Genomic DNA, 17489 nt, shown 5'->3' on the forward strand with positions numbered 1-17489 from the left:
TGGCTGTTACTATTATATACCTTTTTCACATTAGCATTTAAACTTAGGATAACTTTGAGAGCTCAGTGATTGCAGAAGTAGGAGGGGATGAATTAAAAGGTCTAGATAGAAGGATGAGGCTTAGTGTTGCCTTTTATGACCCAAAGGAAGAAGGATCTGAAAAACTAAAATGGGGAAATTTAAGCTGACAGAAGAGAAGAGAAGGAATGTAGTTGATTATTGTCTCAGAAGTTTTTTTTAAGGGTTGCCATTTATGCGGAGAATTAGCTTTGCTGTGACTCCAGAGGGCCAACAATGGAACAGTTGGTAGAAACAGCATATTTAGATTGGTGCTGTGAAGCTGTAATGACAGAAATCAGCTTAATTTTGTGGCTTTCATGAGCACTGATGAACAACTCCAGAGCAGGAGTGAAATCAGATAGTTAAGGTGACCCAGGTACCAAAATTCACAGGTGAGCAGACCAAGAAAATGCATGGTTAGAACTATAGAATGATTAAATTTGCAAAAATTGTGGTTAAGTCTGAATATCAAAGCTAATGGTGTGGTTACTGCATCAAGCTTTGGAACACTGTACCATCTCCTATACTCACTCAAAAGAGTTTGACCTAACAAAACTGGAAAAATCAAATAGATGATGAATGCTTTTTCTTGAGACTATGATATGTATTTAGATTATAGTATTTTAATTCTAGAACTTGGAGGAACCTCAGATGTCATTTATTCCAATTTCTTTAATTTGCAACTGAGGAAACCCAGGTCTAAGAACATTAAGGGGTTTGTTCAAGATGAGACAGTATCAGAGGAGGAATTTGGTGGAAGATGAAATTACTATAAAAACAAGGAAAATTACCGATTCCAGAAAACCCAGTTTTATGAAACTGACCCTGTAGCTAGTGTCTGTACACTCTCTTGTCTCACTGTGTGAAACTGATTTATTAGTATGTATATCTAAGACAAATTCTGTGAGTGAACAATGAACTGGACCTAGAACTGAACATCAGGGAAGAGTGGGTTATAATATATGGGAAATTACAGAGTATTCTTTTTTTTTTAGATTTTTCAAGGCAAGGGAGTTAAGTAGCTTGCCCAAGGCCACACAACTAGGTAATTATTATGTGCCTGAGGTCGGATTTGAACTCAGGTACTCCTGACTCCAAGGCCGGTGCTCTATCCATTGCACCACCTAGCCACCCCTAGAGTATTCTTAATGACCCAAATTTTCTCCATCCATGTGTGTGTATGTGAGTGTGTGTGTACACAGATGTATACATACATCATACAAATGCACACAGTTACACTGTAATAGTTTCTGGATGATTCTGTATCTTCCTGAATTGCAGAAGTTTGAATCCTGTTTGTCACCCACAAACAATGGAAAATGCATGGTTTATGTTTTCATTTATATTTTACTAATGATGAATTACTCAAAACAAAGCAAATTATATAATGAGAGATATGGTGGATTAGACACTGGCTCTCGAATCAGATGACCTAGTTCAAATTCTCCTTTATAATTTCTGCCTGTATGACAAGACAAGTCATTTCACCTCACTAGGCCTGTTTTTGCTTCTTTAGGTTGAAGTATCAAACTAGATGACCTCTATGGTTTCTTTCACCTTTAGATTTATGATCCTCTGATACCATATATAGTCAGAAAAGAACCCCCACTGTGATTTGGTTCCATATTAAGAGCGTGGAATAAGTAATGAGAAGTTTTTGTTCCATTGTTATTCACACACCATGAAAAGATTTGGAAAAAGACTCCCAGCATATTGGGTAGAACCAATGCAGAGAAAATATGGGAGGAGATGGACCAAATTTATATAGAATCAAGTGTGGGTGGGAATGCACTCTTATAGTATGAGGAGTGCCAGTAAGTAACTACATTAATGAGATCCCTAATCCATATATCAAAGTATTGAAATATAAGCTACAAATTCCACCAGAAAAAGTGAAACAAAGTTCTCAACTCCAAGTCTTACCAAAGATCTTCAGTAAAGATCTGTCTCTTCAGAGATTAAGGGGAAGTATAACCCATAGATGGAAGAACAGGAAAGTCATCAGGAATCTCTTAGCCATGTGCAGCTCAGGTCTGGGCTCAGCAAACTAGCTAGAAAGCAGATAAGCAAAGAGGGCACCAAACCTAGACAAAGTCTGATTCCTGGGAACACTGAGGCAACAGAAGGGACTGGGTAGGCAAAGCTTGGGCATAAAGGAGGGAGCAAAACTTTGAATAGACAATACATGGGATGCATAGGCAATGCATAGGTTGCATACCAACACCTTGGCCAGAGAAGGGACCAGTTACTGGTCCCAGCACAAAATTATTTTAAGACTTTACTCCCTGCACCCCAGAAGCAGAGCTCATTTATCAAAATGAGCAAAAAGCAAAAGAGAGCGCTAATCATAGAAAGTTACTATTCTATCTAAATAGTATCCCTATCTAGGATGATAAAAATGCCATCTCAGAAGAACTCAAAAAGGATTTTTAAAACTTGAGAAGAAAAATGGAAAAAAGAAATGAGAGTCAAACAGAATTATGTTAAAAGGAAAAATGATCAATTGAAAAAGAATATTACTTATCAAAAAGTAAAATTAATCAACTAGAAAAGTAATGTAACTCATTTAAACAAAAATTAGCCAACTGGAAAAGGAAACTCAAAAGCTAACTGAAGAAAATAAAACAATAAAAATTAGAATTAGATAAATGGAAACTAATGACTATGAAATACCATGATTCCATCAAACAAAACCAAAAGGCTGAAAAAAATAGAAGAAAATGTAAAGTACCTTTTAGGAAAAAATGAATGACCTGGAAAATAGATCCATGAGAGATAATTTACAAATTATTGGCCTACCTAAAACCTCAATGAATAAAAGCCTAGAAAATATCTTTCAGGAAATTATCATGGAAAACTGCCCTAATATCCTTGAATAGAAAGACAAAATAGTCCTTGAAAGAATCGACAGATAACCTCCAGAATTACACAGGACTTATCAGTTTCAACATTAAAGGATTGGAGGATCTAGAATATGATATTTCAGAGGACAATGGATCTTGATTTATAACCAAGAATAAACTTTCCTGCAAAACTGAGCATATTCTTTCAAGGGGGAAAAGATGGATTTTCAATGAAGTATAGGATTTCCAAAATTTTCTGATAAAAACACTTGTTTTCCAAATACAGACTTCAAGATATGTGCAAAAAGATAAATGTAATGGGGAAGAAATGCTTGTCAAGAACATTTAACTATATACATTCTACAGGGGAAGATAATACTTGTAACTCTTGAAATTATATTTCTCATAGGATAGTTAAAGAAAATATACTTAGAGAGAGGGTGTGGGTATAGGATGACCACAGAATGTTGTGCCTTTAGTCAATATCTTAGCTAATAAAAATTGAATAGATTTGGAGTTATTGTATTTGTGAATGGGATGATCTCTCCCATAAAATGGAAGCAGATAGCAGAATGGATTAAAAATCAGAATCCTATAATATAGTTTATAGAACACATTTCAAGCAGAGAGACACACACAGGATAAAGATAAAAGACTGGAGTGAAATATATTCTGCCTCAGAAGACATAAAAAAGTCAGGGGTAGTAATTGTAATTTCAGACAAAGTAAAAATAAAAATAAATTTTATTAAAAGGATAAAGAAGGGAACTACTACATCTTAAAAGACACCATGGGCAATGAAGTAATGTCATTATTAAACATATAAAAACAAATTTATATATCATGCAAATCCTTAGAAAAGAATTACAGGGAGACATAGACAATCAAACTATAGTGAATCTAGTCACAAAATAAACAAGAAGGAAGTTAAGAAATCGAATAGAATTTTAGAAAATTTAGATATTATAAATCTTTGGAGTAAATTGAATGGGGATAGAAAGGAGTATACCTTTTTCTCTGCAGTACATGGCATCTTTACTAAAATTGACAATGTACTAGTACATAAAAATCTTACAATCAAAGGCAGAAAGGCATCCTTTTCAGATTATGATGCAATAGAAATTTAATGTAATAAAGGGCCATGGAAAATAAATAACTTAATTTTTAAAAGTGAGTGAATTAAACAACAAATCATAGAAATAATCATCAATTTCATTGAAGACAATGACAGCAATAAGATATCCTACCAAAATTTATGACATAAGCCAAAGCAATTTTTAGGGGAAGTTTTTATCTTTAAATGTTTATGTGAATAAGAGAAAGAGGTGATCAATTAATTGGGCATGGAATTAAAAAAAGTTAGAAAAAGAACAAATTAATTAAATACTAAATTAGAAATTATGAAAATCAAAGGAGAATTTAATAAAAGTGAATGTAAGAAAATCATTGAACTAATAAATAAAACTAAGAGAAACCAACAAAATAGATAAATCTTCAGTTAATCTGATTTTAAAAAGAAAGAAAAAACCACAAATTATCAATATCAAAAATGAAAAGGCTGAGGAGGAGATTTAAGTGATAATTTGGAGTTATTTTATCAACTATTTGGATCTATTTACCCAACTCTTTTGCTCTGTATCCCAATAAATTTGACGAAATGAATGTTTACAATGTTTACAAACACATAAACTACCCAGATTAACAGAAGAGAAAATAAAATACTTAAATAATCCTATTTTAGAAAAAGAAATCAAAGAAATCAACAAATAAACTCCCTAAGAAAAAAATCTCAGTTCAGATGAATTTATAAGTGAATTCTATCAAGCATTTAAAGAAGAATTAATTCCAATTCTATATGTTATTTAAAAAAAATAGGAGACGGAGTTCTGCCAAATTCCTTTTATGATACCAATATGGTGCCAAAAAAAGACATAAAAAATTATAGCCTAATCTCCCTAATGACCATTGAGGCAAAATTTTTAAATGAAATTTAGCAAAGAGATTGCAACAAATTATTACTAGAATAGTGCACCATGATCAGATAGGATTTATAGCAGAAAGGAAGGAATGGTTCAATATTAGGAAAACAACCAACATAATTAACTATATCAGTGAAAAAGCTAATAGAAATCATGATGTCAGTAGATGCTGAAAAAGCCTTTGACAAAATACTACACCCATTCCTATTAAAAACACTAGAGAGTATAGGAATAAATGGGATTTTCCTTAAAATAATATGCAATATCTATCTAAAATCATTAACAAGCATTATATGTAAAGAGGATAAACTATGAGTATTTTCTATAAGATCAGAAGTGAAATAAGGATCATTATTAATGCTATTGATCAATATAGTATTAGAAATGCTAGCTTTAGTAATAAGAGAAGAAAAAAAATTGAAGGAATTGGAATTGGCAATAAAAGAAGTAAAACTTTCACTCTTTGCAGATTGCAGGATATAAATCATCAGCATTTCCAAATATGAGCAATGAAGCACAAGGGCAAGAGATAGAAAGAGAAATTCCATTTAAAGTAATTGTACACATCATAAAATACTTGGGAGTTTATCTACCAAGATGAACCCCAAAACTATGTGAATACAATTACAAAATCCTTTTCACACAATTAAAGTCAGATCTAAACAATTGGAAAAATGTCAGTTGCTCATGGTCAGACCAAGCTAATGACAATTCTACTCAAATTAAATTACTTATTCAGTGCCATATTAATCAAATTACCAAAATTATTTTATAGAGCTAGGAAAAAATAGTAAAAAAATTCATCTAGAGCAGGAAAAGGTCAAGAAATCAAAGGAATTGATAAAAGTAATGCAAAGGAAGGTGGCCTGGTTAAGAAATAGACTAATGGACCAATGGATTAGAATAGATACAAATAAACAGTAGTAAATGATTATATTAATCTACTGTTTGAAAAACAGCTTCTGGGAAAAGGTGTCACTATTTGACAAAACTGATGGGTAAACTGGAAAATAGTATGGCAAAAACTGACCAAATAAGAAATAAAGAGCATTATAAATTACAAAATAGATGATTTTAACTACATAAATTAAAAAATTGCACTAATAAAACAAATACAGTCAAGATTAGAAAGAAGACTGAAAGCTGGGAAACAATTTTCTCAACTAGTGTTTCTGATAAATACTCATTTTTAAAATATATGGAGAATCGAATCAAATTTACAAATCATTCCCCAATTAATAAATGATCAAAGGATGTGAATGGGCAATTTTCAGAAGAATAAATTAAAGCTAAATAATATAGCATATGAAAAAGTGTTCTAAATCATTATTGATTAGAAAACTACAAATTAAAACGAGATCTTTTCAGATTTCTTTTATGTTTTTTCTTTCTTTCTCATGGCTTTTTTCTTTTCCCTTAGTTCTAATTTCTCTCATTACATGGCTAATATGGAAATATGTTAAACAGAATTATACATGTAAAACTTTTACTAGACTGTATGGTTCTATGGAGAGGAAGGAGGGAAGGTAGGGAGGTGGAGCATGTAGAAAAATGTGGAAGTCATAAATTTGCAAAAGGATTAATGTTTCAAAACTACCAATGCATTTAATCACAAAAATAAAATTTCAATTAAAAAATCATTGAAATGTTTGTATTAAGAAAAAATACATTGCCTGTTGTCTCACCAAAATCATTGTTAAGTGAAATCTAGGCTGATTGTTAATCAAATAGAACTATAGTGGAGTGAAGGGAAACAAATGGCTTATGAACTTAATACTGGCTCTTTCCCATGCTTCACCTCTCTTTCTTTACCTCTGCCTTTTAGAATATTGGCTCAATTGCTACTTTCTACATGATTTTTCTCCTGATTCCCTGGTTGCTATATCATCCCAAGCTAAATTTTCTTGTATGCATTTATATATATATGTATATATATAAAACATATATGTATGTACATTTATTCATATATACATTTTGTACACTTAGATTACACATAAACATATTATATACACATTTACTCAGAATAATCTTTCTGAGGGCAAGAATTGTTTCATTTTTGTGGGGTTTTATTTGTGTCTTGAACCTAAAAAAATACTTGTCATATAATGGGCACCTAATAAATGCTCGGTGATTGGCATCTTTGGTCCACTTCAATGAAATTCAATAAACATTTATTAAAATAAATAAAAAATCTTTGGAACTTCTAATGCTGTTAGTTTTTATTGATAAAAATATGCTCTAAAGTTCCCAGGATGATTCTATAGAACAAATATCTTTACCAGTAGGCAATTATCTTTTCATATAGAATAAATATTTTAATTTAAATAAATGGCGAAATTGTTTTCTATGATTGTCAAGAGTGACTTGCCATCTCCATACTTTTCTTAGCAGGCTTTTCTCTTGTCTGTCAAGGCAAAGGGTTTATAATATTAATATATTGCTACCATTTTCAGTTATGAATAGCTTTTCAATGCTTAATGTAGTTTTAAAAATTCATCTCTTATTGATCTAGGTATTATCACTGTAGGAATTAAAGTCAGGAGACAGTGATTGGGAATAATTTCTTGGTTTGGTTAGATTTTGTTCTGAAAACCTGCTGTGTGTTTCATACATTGGTGAATAGCCTACTGTTTGAAAAGAATATTTCAGAATTAATATGAGAGAAGAATGGGTCTAATAATTAGAAATTTAGAAGAGAATTCAGTTATATAGGGTATTCTTAAAATCTTAGTTTAATGTTAAATTTTACTTAACTTATTTTATTTAACTAAGTTTGCTTTACACTAAACTAAGACTTTGGGGATAGCCTGAATATCTTGAATTTTTGCATATTTGTTCCCCTTTATTTTCCTTACTTTTATAAGAAGAAAAATAATCTTTTATGGCCATTAGTCTAATGGCCTTACCACTTGGAATGAAATGTATTTGTAAAAAATCCTATGGTAATTTATGGAAATGATCCTAGGAGGTAACGTAAGTAAGAAAACAATCAAGTTATTTAAAAAAAAATCACAGAACCCCTGAATTTTTGCTTAAACAATAGGTATTTATTATTTTGAGAGACAACTTGAAATAATGAATACTGGACCAATATTATAATGAGGGATATCAAAAGTCAAGTCCTGCCTCTGATATGTACTAGTTGTGTGACCTTGGGCAAGTTATTTCACTCCTTTTGTTTCCCAGACAACTTTCTATGACTTTAAGTTACAAACAAGTCATTGACATTCACAGTTACCAATGTGTTTGAGTGGAAGGAGGGAGGTTCTATGCCAGGAGATTCCTTAAATATACAAGAAGTCACACATCTGTATCAACAAACTCTCTGCTTGGCAGTGTCTAGGTCCTGTTCAAAATCCAGAAATGTCAAACAATCTTTGACCTTAAGAATCTTAGAGATATGAGATACATGGATCAAAATAAAAATATAGTAATATAGGAAAACATTTCATTAAATGAAAAATTATATGGAAGATATTTTAAGGTTATTTGAATGAGATCACACTAAGAGTTCAATGACAGAAAAACATCAGCCAACAAGCATTTATTAAGTGACCTCTATGTGCCAGACAGGGTTCTAAGTGCTGAGGATGCAAAGAAAGGCAGAAACAAAATATGAAAATAAAATAAAACAATCCTTGTTTTCAAAAAGTTCACAGTCTAATAGGGGGAAACAATCTCATACAACGATGTAAAAAACAAGATATTTATAGGATAAATTAGGAGTAGTCTCAAAGAAAAGGAACTAAGATTAAGGGGATTTGGTTAAGGCTTCTGGTAGAAGATGGGACTTAAGCTGAGATTTGAAGGAAATGGGAGAAATAAAGAGGCAGAGATGAATGTGAATAATTCCAAGCAAGGGGACAATGTCTAGAGTCTGGAGATGGCATGTCATATGTGAAGATTAACAAGGTGGTCAGTGTCACTGGATCACAAAATATGTGGAGGGTATAAAAAGTCTCAAAAGGTAGGAAGAAGTTGGGTTATGAATGGGTTTTTTCCTTCTGTTTTGTTTTTTAAATTTTTTTTTACATTTTATTTTTTCTCAATAATGTGTAAGATGATTTTTAAAATTTGTTTTCTTAAAACTTTGAATTTCAAATGCTCTCTGTCCTTTCTCCCCTCTCCCCTCCTTGAGAAGACAAATGATTTTATATAGATTATGCATGTGCAATAATGCAAAACATTACCATATTAGCCATGTTGTAAAAGAAGACAGTCAAAAAACCTCTAGGAAAAACAAAGAAAAATTTTAAAAAGTATGCTTTAATTCATTCTGCATTTAGGTTCCATCAATTCTTTCAGTGGAGATGAATAGTGTTTTTTCATCTTAAGTCCTTTGAAATTGTCTTGGATCATTATATTGCTGAGAATAGCTAAGTAATTCATGGTGGGTTATCATACAATATTGCTATGACTTTATATATTGTACTCTTCATTCTGCTCATCTCAGTTTGCATTAGTTCATGTAAGTCTTTCCAGGTTTTTCTAAGATCATTCTCTTCATCATTTCTCAGGACACAATGCTAATTCTTTTTCAATCAAAAACCACAATTCATCTAACCATTCTTTTCTTAATGAAATCTCCTTATTTTCAGTTCTTTACCACTACAAAAGAGCTGCTACAAATATTTTTGTACATAAGAGGTTCATTTACTTTTTCTTTGATCTCCTTGGGATACAGACATGTAGTGATATTGCTGGCTAAAAGGGTATACACTAGGGGCGGCTAGGTGGCATAGTGGATAAAGCACCAGCCTTGGAGTCAGAAGTACCTGGGTTCAAATCTGGTCTCAGACACTTAATAATTACCTAGCCATGTGGCCTTGGGCAAGCCACTTAACCCCCATTTGCCTTGCAAAAAAAACCCCCTAAAAATGGTATACACAACTTTATATAGTGCTTTCTGCATAGTTTCAAAATATCTCTCCAGAATGATTGGATCAGTTCACAGCTCCAACAGTGCATTAGTGTACCTATTTTCCCACATCTCCTCTAACATGTCATTTTCCTTTTCTGTTATATTAGCAATCTGATAGGTGTGAGATGATTCTTCAGAGTTATTTTAATTCTCTAATCAAGTGATTTCAAATATTTTTCATATGACTATATATAGCTTTGATTTCTTATTCTGAAAACTATTTGCATACTCTGACCATTTATCAATAGGAGAAGCATTTGTATTATTATCTATGTGACTAAGTTCTCTATAGATTTAAGAAATGAGACCTTTAGCAAAGAAGGATAGGGAGAGCAACCTGCAGGTTATTGTAATAATTCAGACAAAAAGTGATAAGGGCTTGTACTGGAGTGGTTGCACTGTTTAAAAAGAGAAAATATTTACTAGAGAAGTTATGAAGACAGAAATGACAGGATCAAACAACTAATTGCATTTTGGAGGTATTGACTTGGATAATGATGGTACCATTTCTGGTAATTAAGAAATTAAAAAGAGGTGAGGGTTTAGAAGAACAACTTAAGCAAAGCTTGGGAGTAACCATGATTAGTTTGTTAGTGCCAACTGGGAGTAGAGAAAAATAATATTGGATAGGTAAGGGAGAAAAAGAACTTGATGACCTATGAAAGCCCTAACAGCGGGGTTCTGGACTTCATATTGGTGGAAAGTAGGTGTCTAGTAAAGGCCTTAAGTAGAAATTGAGAGATGCTAAAAGCAGTGATTTGAAGATGAGAGAGTCTATAAAATAGGAAATTATTTCACTAGTTTTCTGTATTTCTTCCTTTTTAAACAATTATTTATTTATTTTTCCATCCTCATGGAAAGATAGTTTCAACAATCATTTTTGTAAGATTTTTGAATTTGACTTGTCTCCCTCCCTCCTTTCCCTCCACCCTCTCGCCTTGACAGAAAGCAGTCTAATATAGATTATACATATCTAAATATGCTAAACATATATTCATATTTATCATGTTGTGAAATAGGAATCAAATCAAAATGGGAGGAAAAGACCATGTGAGGGGAAAAATCATTATTCAAAAAACAAATTTAAAAAATTGAAAATAGTAAGCTTTGATCTACATTCACATTCCATAGTTCCTTCTCTAGATGTGGATGGAATTTTTCCTTACCAGTCCTTTAAAATTGTCTTTGATTATTGTACTGTTAGGTGAGCAAGACCATCATAATTGATCATCATACAATGTTGTTGTTAGTGTGTACAATATTCTTCTAGTTTTGCTTATTTCATTGAGAATTCAGTTCATGCAAGTCTTTCCAGGCTTTTCTTAAGTCACAACCCTCATGATTTCTTACAGAACAGTGGTACTACATCACATTCATATACTACAATTTGTTCAGTCATTTCCCACTTTATAGGTATCCCTTCAATTTCCTTTCATACCTCTTCTTATGGATAACTCTGAGTATATGAAAAGAGGACTAGTTTGAAAATATCTGGATTCTCCCAAAGAATAGTTTTTAAGTTATTTCTAAGAAGTTTGAAGTAAACATGTATTCTCCATATTGATAGGGTTGGATAAAACTGCCTCTGAAGGACATATGCCACGATAAAGATCTTTGTGATGGAACCGAAGCTTCTCTATAACACTGAAGGAATTTTATCTTAAATTTTAGTTTAAGAATTTTTATTGCTCAATTAAATTTTATCCTGGATTATTTTTTAATGTTAACAAATAACCCATTTTCCCCATTATCAAATTTGAGTCATATAGGTGGCATTGGCAAGATCTAGGCTACAGTATTTTTCAAGTATTTCAAGTATTTTTCAGCATCATTGCTGAATGAACAATGTATCAAAAGAAGTAAAACAAAAGCTTTAATGCTTTTGAAATTATCTTTTTATTTCAGATTTAGACTTGGATGGTTCAAGTCAACCAAGCTACCTAGAAAATGTCTCTTATGATGAAGATGATCACATTTCTGTGGATTCAAGGACTATATCTGAAAGTAGAGATGTTGGAGAGCAAAGAACTAGGAGACATGAAGCCATCTTAACTCATATACTTGGTGTGCAAGCCACAGGAAAAAGTCTGGAGACAGAGACATCCTTTAGCAATCCAGGTTTTGAAGAACTTTATTCTACTGATACTTCCTTAGCCTGGAGCCCAGAGGCAAGTTACCATTTTTTCCCTTTTTTTTAAAATTTATTTTTATTAAAGATATTATTACAAAATTATTACAACCCCCCCAATCTTGCTTCCCTCCCCCCACCCCACCCCCCACGGAAAGCACTCTGTCAGTCTTTACTTTGTTTCCATGTTGTACCTTGATCCAAATTGGGTGTGATGAGAGAGAAATCATATCCTTAAAGAAGAGAAGTCTACGAGGTAACAAGTTACCAATTTTTAATAAGATTTTGTTGATATTTTCTGTTTCTCACATCATCATAGTATCCCAAGTCTCTCTTTTCCTTAAATCACCCTAACATATTGATTCATTGAAAAAGTTCAAGAAGATACAATGTCTCAAGTCCACAAAGGAATATCTTTTCGCACCTCTTCATTTGATTTCTACTTTGTCTTTATAATTTTGTTTCATTTACATTTGAATTTGTGGTGTTATTTATTTTTGTTTTGTTTTGTTTTAGGTTTTTGCAGGGCAATGGGGTTAAGTGGCCCAAGGCTACACAGCTAGGTAATTATTAAGTGTCTGAGGTATCATTTGAATTCAGGTCCTCCTGACTCCAGGACTGGTGCTCAGTCCACTGTGCCACCTAGCTGCCCCAGGTGTTATTTCATTTTTTTTCTTTTCACTTTCATTTTTGCAGTTAAATTGTATATAGTTTTCTTGGTTCTATTTATTTCATTCTTTATCAATTAATATAGGTCTTCCCATGGTTATTAGTCAAAAATATATTCCATATATATGTATTTGTATAATACCAAAATCTTATCAGAGAAATTAGACACAAGGATTTTTCCCCATTTGACCACTTACATTCTTTTTCTAGATATAATAATGTATTTGCAGAAGATTTTCAGTTTTAAGTAATCCAAGTTATGTATTTGATCTTTTGAGATTCACTCTTTTCTCTTTAGTTAAAAATACATTTATTACCTATGGCTACAAAAAGTATATGATTTCTCTTCCAATTTTTAATAATATGCTCTTTAATAATGTTACATATCCACTTAGAATGCATTGTGGAGTGTGGTGTAAAATGTTGGTCTAAGCCTAATTTCTGTCAGACTGATTTCTGGTTTTCTCAGCAGTTTTTATCCAGCAGTGAGTTTTTCCTTAAGTAACTTATATTTATCCAATATTGAGTTACTGAATAATATTGCATCTGAATCAACCCACTCTATTCTTAACCCGTAACAGATGGTTTTGAGGATGGTTGTTTTATAATATAGTTTGAAGTATATAAGTAGTATTTCTTTGTCTTTATTCCACTGATACTTCCTCATCCTGGAGTCCAGAGGCAAGTTACCAATTTTTAATAAGATTTGTTTATATTTTCTGTTTCTCACATCATCATACTATCCCAAGTCTCCCTTTTCCTTAAATCACCCTAACATATTGATTCATTGGAAAAGTTCAAGAAGATACAATATCTCAAGTCCACAAAGGGATGGATATCTTTTCATGTCTCCTTTTCATCATTTCCCTTGATATTTTAGATCTTTTGTTTTAAAATAAATTATGTTATTTTATCTAGCTGTGTAAAGTATCCCTTTAGTAATTTGATTAGTATGGCATTAAAAATATAAATAATTTCAGTAGCATTGTCATTTTTATTATATTGGCACAGCTTAACCATGAATATTTCTCTATTTAGATTGTTCTTTATTTCAATTAAGTGAGAGTTTTATGGTCTGCTATTGATATTTTCCTTGATATATAAATCCAGCAATGGAGTCTCTAGTTCAAAAGATATGGACAATTTATTTGCATCATTCCAAATTGTTTTCCAAAATAGTTATACCATTTTATACTTCCACCAACAATGTATTAGAATGCATATCATCCCATAGCAAGTCTTTTTGTATATTTTGAGAGGTTTATTCCCAGATATTTTATAATTATTAGGAATGGTATTTCCTTTTCTTCTATTGCTTCTTGTGTTTTTTATATTACATAAAAATGGTGTTGATTTTTGAAGATTCATTTTTCAACCTGTAACTTTCCTGAAGCTACTGTCTTAATAAGTGTCTGTGTTGATTCATTGGGATTTCCCAAGTAAAACATTATATTATCTAGTTATATTAGCTAGTTTTTTACCAGAGTAATAAAAATTTTAAATCAAAAACTTTTTTGTAACTGTTTATGTAATGATGTAGTTGTACATGGAATTCCTTAAATACTATACATTCAAAGCAATAATTTACTGTATAAATCACTATAATCTGAGAGGGCTTTGTTTATAATTTTTGAATCAATGTTCATTAATGAGTTTGAGTTATACTTTTCTTTCTATGTTTTCCCTTTCCCTGGTTTAGGTATTAAGACTATATTTATCATAAAAAGATTCTGTTAAAATGCTTTCTTTCTCAATTTTTGAGAATCATTCTCATACTATGATTACAATTAAAAGTTGATAAAATTCTCCTGTGAATCTATAGGGTTCAAGAGTTTTTTCCTTTTGGGCAGTTTCTCTATAGTTAAATCTATTTTCTCTTCTGAGTTTGGCTGTTTTAGCACTTTATGTTGTTTTCTACTACTTTAGGTATTTTATATTTCTGAAAGCATTCCCTATTTTGTGTGTGTGTGTGTGTGTGTGTGTGTGTGTGTGTGTGTGTGTGTGTGTGTGTGTGTGTATTCTCAGGTTTGTTATATAGCTCAGATAGTTTCTTTTATGTATTTAGATGCTAAATCATTTAGAACCCAAAATTTTATTACTGATATTGACTTGTTGTCTATGGTTTCTTTTGGCATGACATGGTTTCCTTGTTTATTTCTTTTTTTTTTAATTTCATTTTTACTTTGATATTTATCATTATGGCAGCTCCTGATTTTTTATTCACTTAATGCATAGTGATTTTTCTCCCATACCTTCAGTTTTATTTTGTGTATTTCTTTGTTTTTTTGAATGTATTTATTGTAAGAAACAGATTATAATGTTTTTTCAATCTAATCTGTCACTTTCATTATTATTGTATTGTTTAATATATTCAATTTAAAGGTGTGAGAACCTATTTTCCTCCATAACTGGAGTTTTTCATTTCATTATTTTTTGCTCCTTTTCATTATTTTTTTTTTTGCTGTAAATGCAATATTTTGTTCCTTAAATTGCTTTACTTCACTCTTTTTAAGGTGGTCCTTCCTCAGTGACTTTTTTCTTCTTATCACAATCCTGTCTTCTCATTTGTTGCTCCTTTCCCTTCATGTTTTTTTAAAATTAGTACCCCTTTCCTGCTTTTATCTGATTATTTATTTCTTTCCCCTCTTTTAACAAGCACATTTCCTCCTCCTTTCCTCCCCTTCATTTAGTCCTATCTTTATTAATTTCATTTTTTGTAATCCTTTCCAAAAGAGGGTTTCTCTCAATTTCTTCATTATCCATCTTCTCTTTCTGATTATTCTATATGCTCATTCTCTGATTTACACTCCCTCTAACATTTAGCATTTCTTTTGTCTGTATTCTTCATACAGTGAAACCTTCCAATGTATCCATTCTAGGCTCTACCTTCTAGGTGCTTTCTGCCCTTGAAGAGTTTATTGGATTGCTTTTATATTGTGCCCCACTCTCAGAACAATGTCAATTATTACAGATGTCAGAGAGGGCACTGCCCCATGACATTCCCATCCCCTCACCGATCTATATCTCTCTTATTGATCTTTTTTTTAATTCTTAATTTGACTGGAAATCTCCCTGTGTTCATGCTTTCCCACTCCTCTAGCTTCCAATTATCTCTTTTGGAGAAGTTCCACGTTCCCCCTTTTAAGGACAAGTAGTCTTTTCTGGCACCAGATTGCCCAGGCTTCATCCAGTATAGGTTACATCTCCCCTCACTCATAGGAGTGAGCCCTTCCCACTTTCAGAGTGTTTTTCTTTTCCCCATCCCTTTCTAATTCTCTTTCATCTTTCCTAACCACTCTCCTATATAAGCTCTTCTCTTTCTGAGCCACAAAGGTTATCCTACCCTCATTGCTAGCCCTTGTTTTGATCATGGAACATAACTCACTCTTTATCTTCCTGTTCCCCTCCCACTTTTTATGTACATTTCTATGTTATAATGTAATTCCACAAAAGAAGCATTCACCTATATATAGACTGTGACCAGCTTCTCCCAATAATGCCCCCCTATCTACTTCACTATTACTTGTACAGATTTTTGCCCTTACCTTTTTATCCTCCTTGTATACACATAACAAGAACTAGTGCTAGTCTGTTTGCACATTGTTGTCGTTGTCTAAATTTATTCACTCCCTGCATTTCTGCTATTTGACTTTTTAAGAAATAAATTATCTCTTCAGTTTTAAAGTTTTCTTTCTTAAAAAATGTTTCAGGGGCTGCTAGGTGGCACAGTGGATAGAGCACTGGCCCTGGAGTCAGGAGTACCTGAGTTCAAATCCAGCCTCAGACACTTAATGATTACCTAGCTGTGTGGCCTTGGGCAAGCCACTTAACCCCATTGCCTTGCAAAAACTAAAAACTAAAAAAAATGTTTCAAATTCTTTTTTTTTTATTAGTGAACATCCACTTTTTGTCCTGTATGATTAAGCTTATTCTGAGCTCCAGTGCCCTTCAGAACACATTGCCTCTTCCTTTTTATAGTGGGTCTTTCCTTTGTATTTGAAGGTCTTTCTACTGATGACTTTCAGTACTTTTTTCTAAATTGAATAGTTAAATCTAATCACTATGTGATTTATCTGTGAATTCCTTCAATTGGAATTTTATTTTCTATGTTCAAAGATTCTGAGAAGTTCTTTTCTATTATTTCTTTTATTGTAATGTTAAGGTTTTTTGTCTTCTCATCCTGTTATTCTGGGAGATCTATGTTCTTGAGGTTATTTCCATGTATCCTGTCTTTGAGAACCATGAGTTTTGCTTGTAGAATGAGCATATATATATATTTTTTAATGTTAATGTGGTTTTTTTGGCTTATCTTTTAGGTTGTCTTCACTTCTGTTTTTGCATTCCCAATCTATTGTTTATTTTTTTCCTTTGGAGAGGTTTGCCATTGCAAATTAAAATATTCTATTTATTCATTATTTTTTCAGTGCAAGACATAACTTTTGCTCTCATAGTTTTTATTTGTCTTTTAAACATATCACAAACAATGTATTATGGTTCTGTGTTCTCCTCAGATTCCACAGGGTCCTCTGTCTCATCATGTGTTGAATAATTTTCCTTCATTCTGCAATATCTAGGAACTTGATTGCTAAATCTGGAGATCATATTTCCTTTTGTTATTGTATTTTTCTATTCATTTATCTGTTTATGTACAAGATCTTTGAGGTTTTTTCTTCCTGAAATCTTTGGTACTTCCATTCTTTGCCCCCTCCCCATACTTTTCTTATTATTCACATTCTGACTCTCTTTCTTCTGATTATGGTTTCCTTGGGGGATGAATCTAAAGCATCTCAGCCTTCTTCCACACAGTGCAATTCACCATTCAAATATTCTAAGTCTAAGTCTACTCGTCATTGTCTTTTGTGTGATCAGAATTTGCTCCACCTGTATTC

The 17489-nt window shown here is 32.1% G+C and overlaps 1 protein-coding gene across 1 annotated transcript in view; it reads left to right on the forward strand.

The window, feature by feature from the left end:
- Positions 1–17489, forward strand: part of SYT16 (synaptotagmin 16) — a 125149-nt gene that overhangs the window by 61107 nt on the left and 46553 nt on the right. Inside the window, exon 3 of the mRNA XM_074235959.1 lies at positions 11709–11971. Coding sequence (XP_074092060.1) covers positions 11709–11971 — 263 coding nt within the window. The remainder of the gene's footprint in view (positions 1–11708; positions 11972–17489) is intronic.

The sequence above is a fragment of the Macrotis lagotis genome, chromosome 4 (assembly GCF_037893015.1).
Source record: "Macrotis lagotis isolate mMagLag1 chromosome 4, bilby.v1.9.chrom.fasta, whole genome shotgun sequence".
Taxonomy (NCBI): Eukaryota; Metazoa; Chordata; class Mammalia; order Peramelemorphia; family Peramelidae; genus Macrotis; species Macrotis lagotis.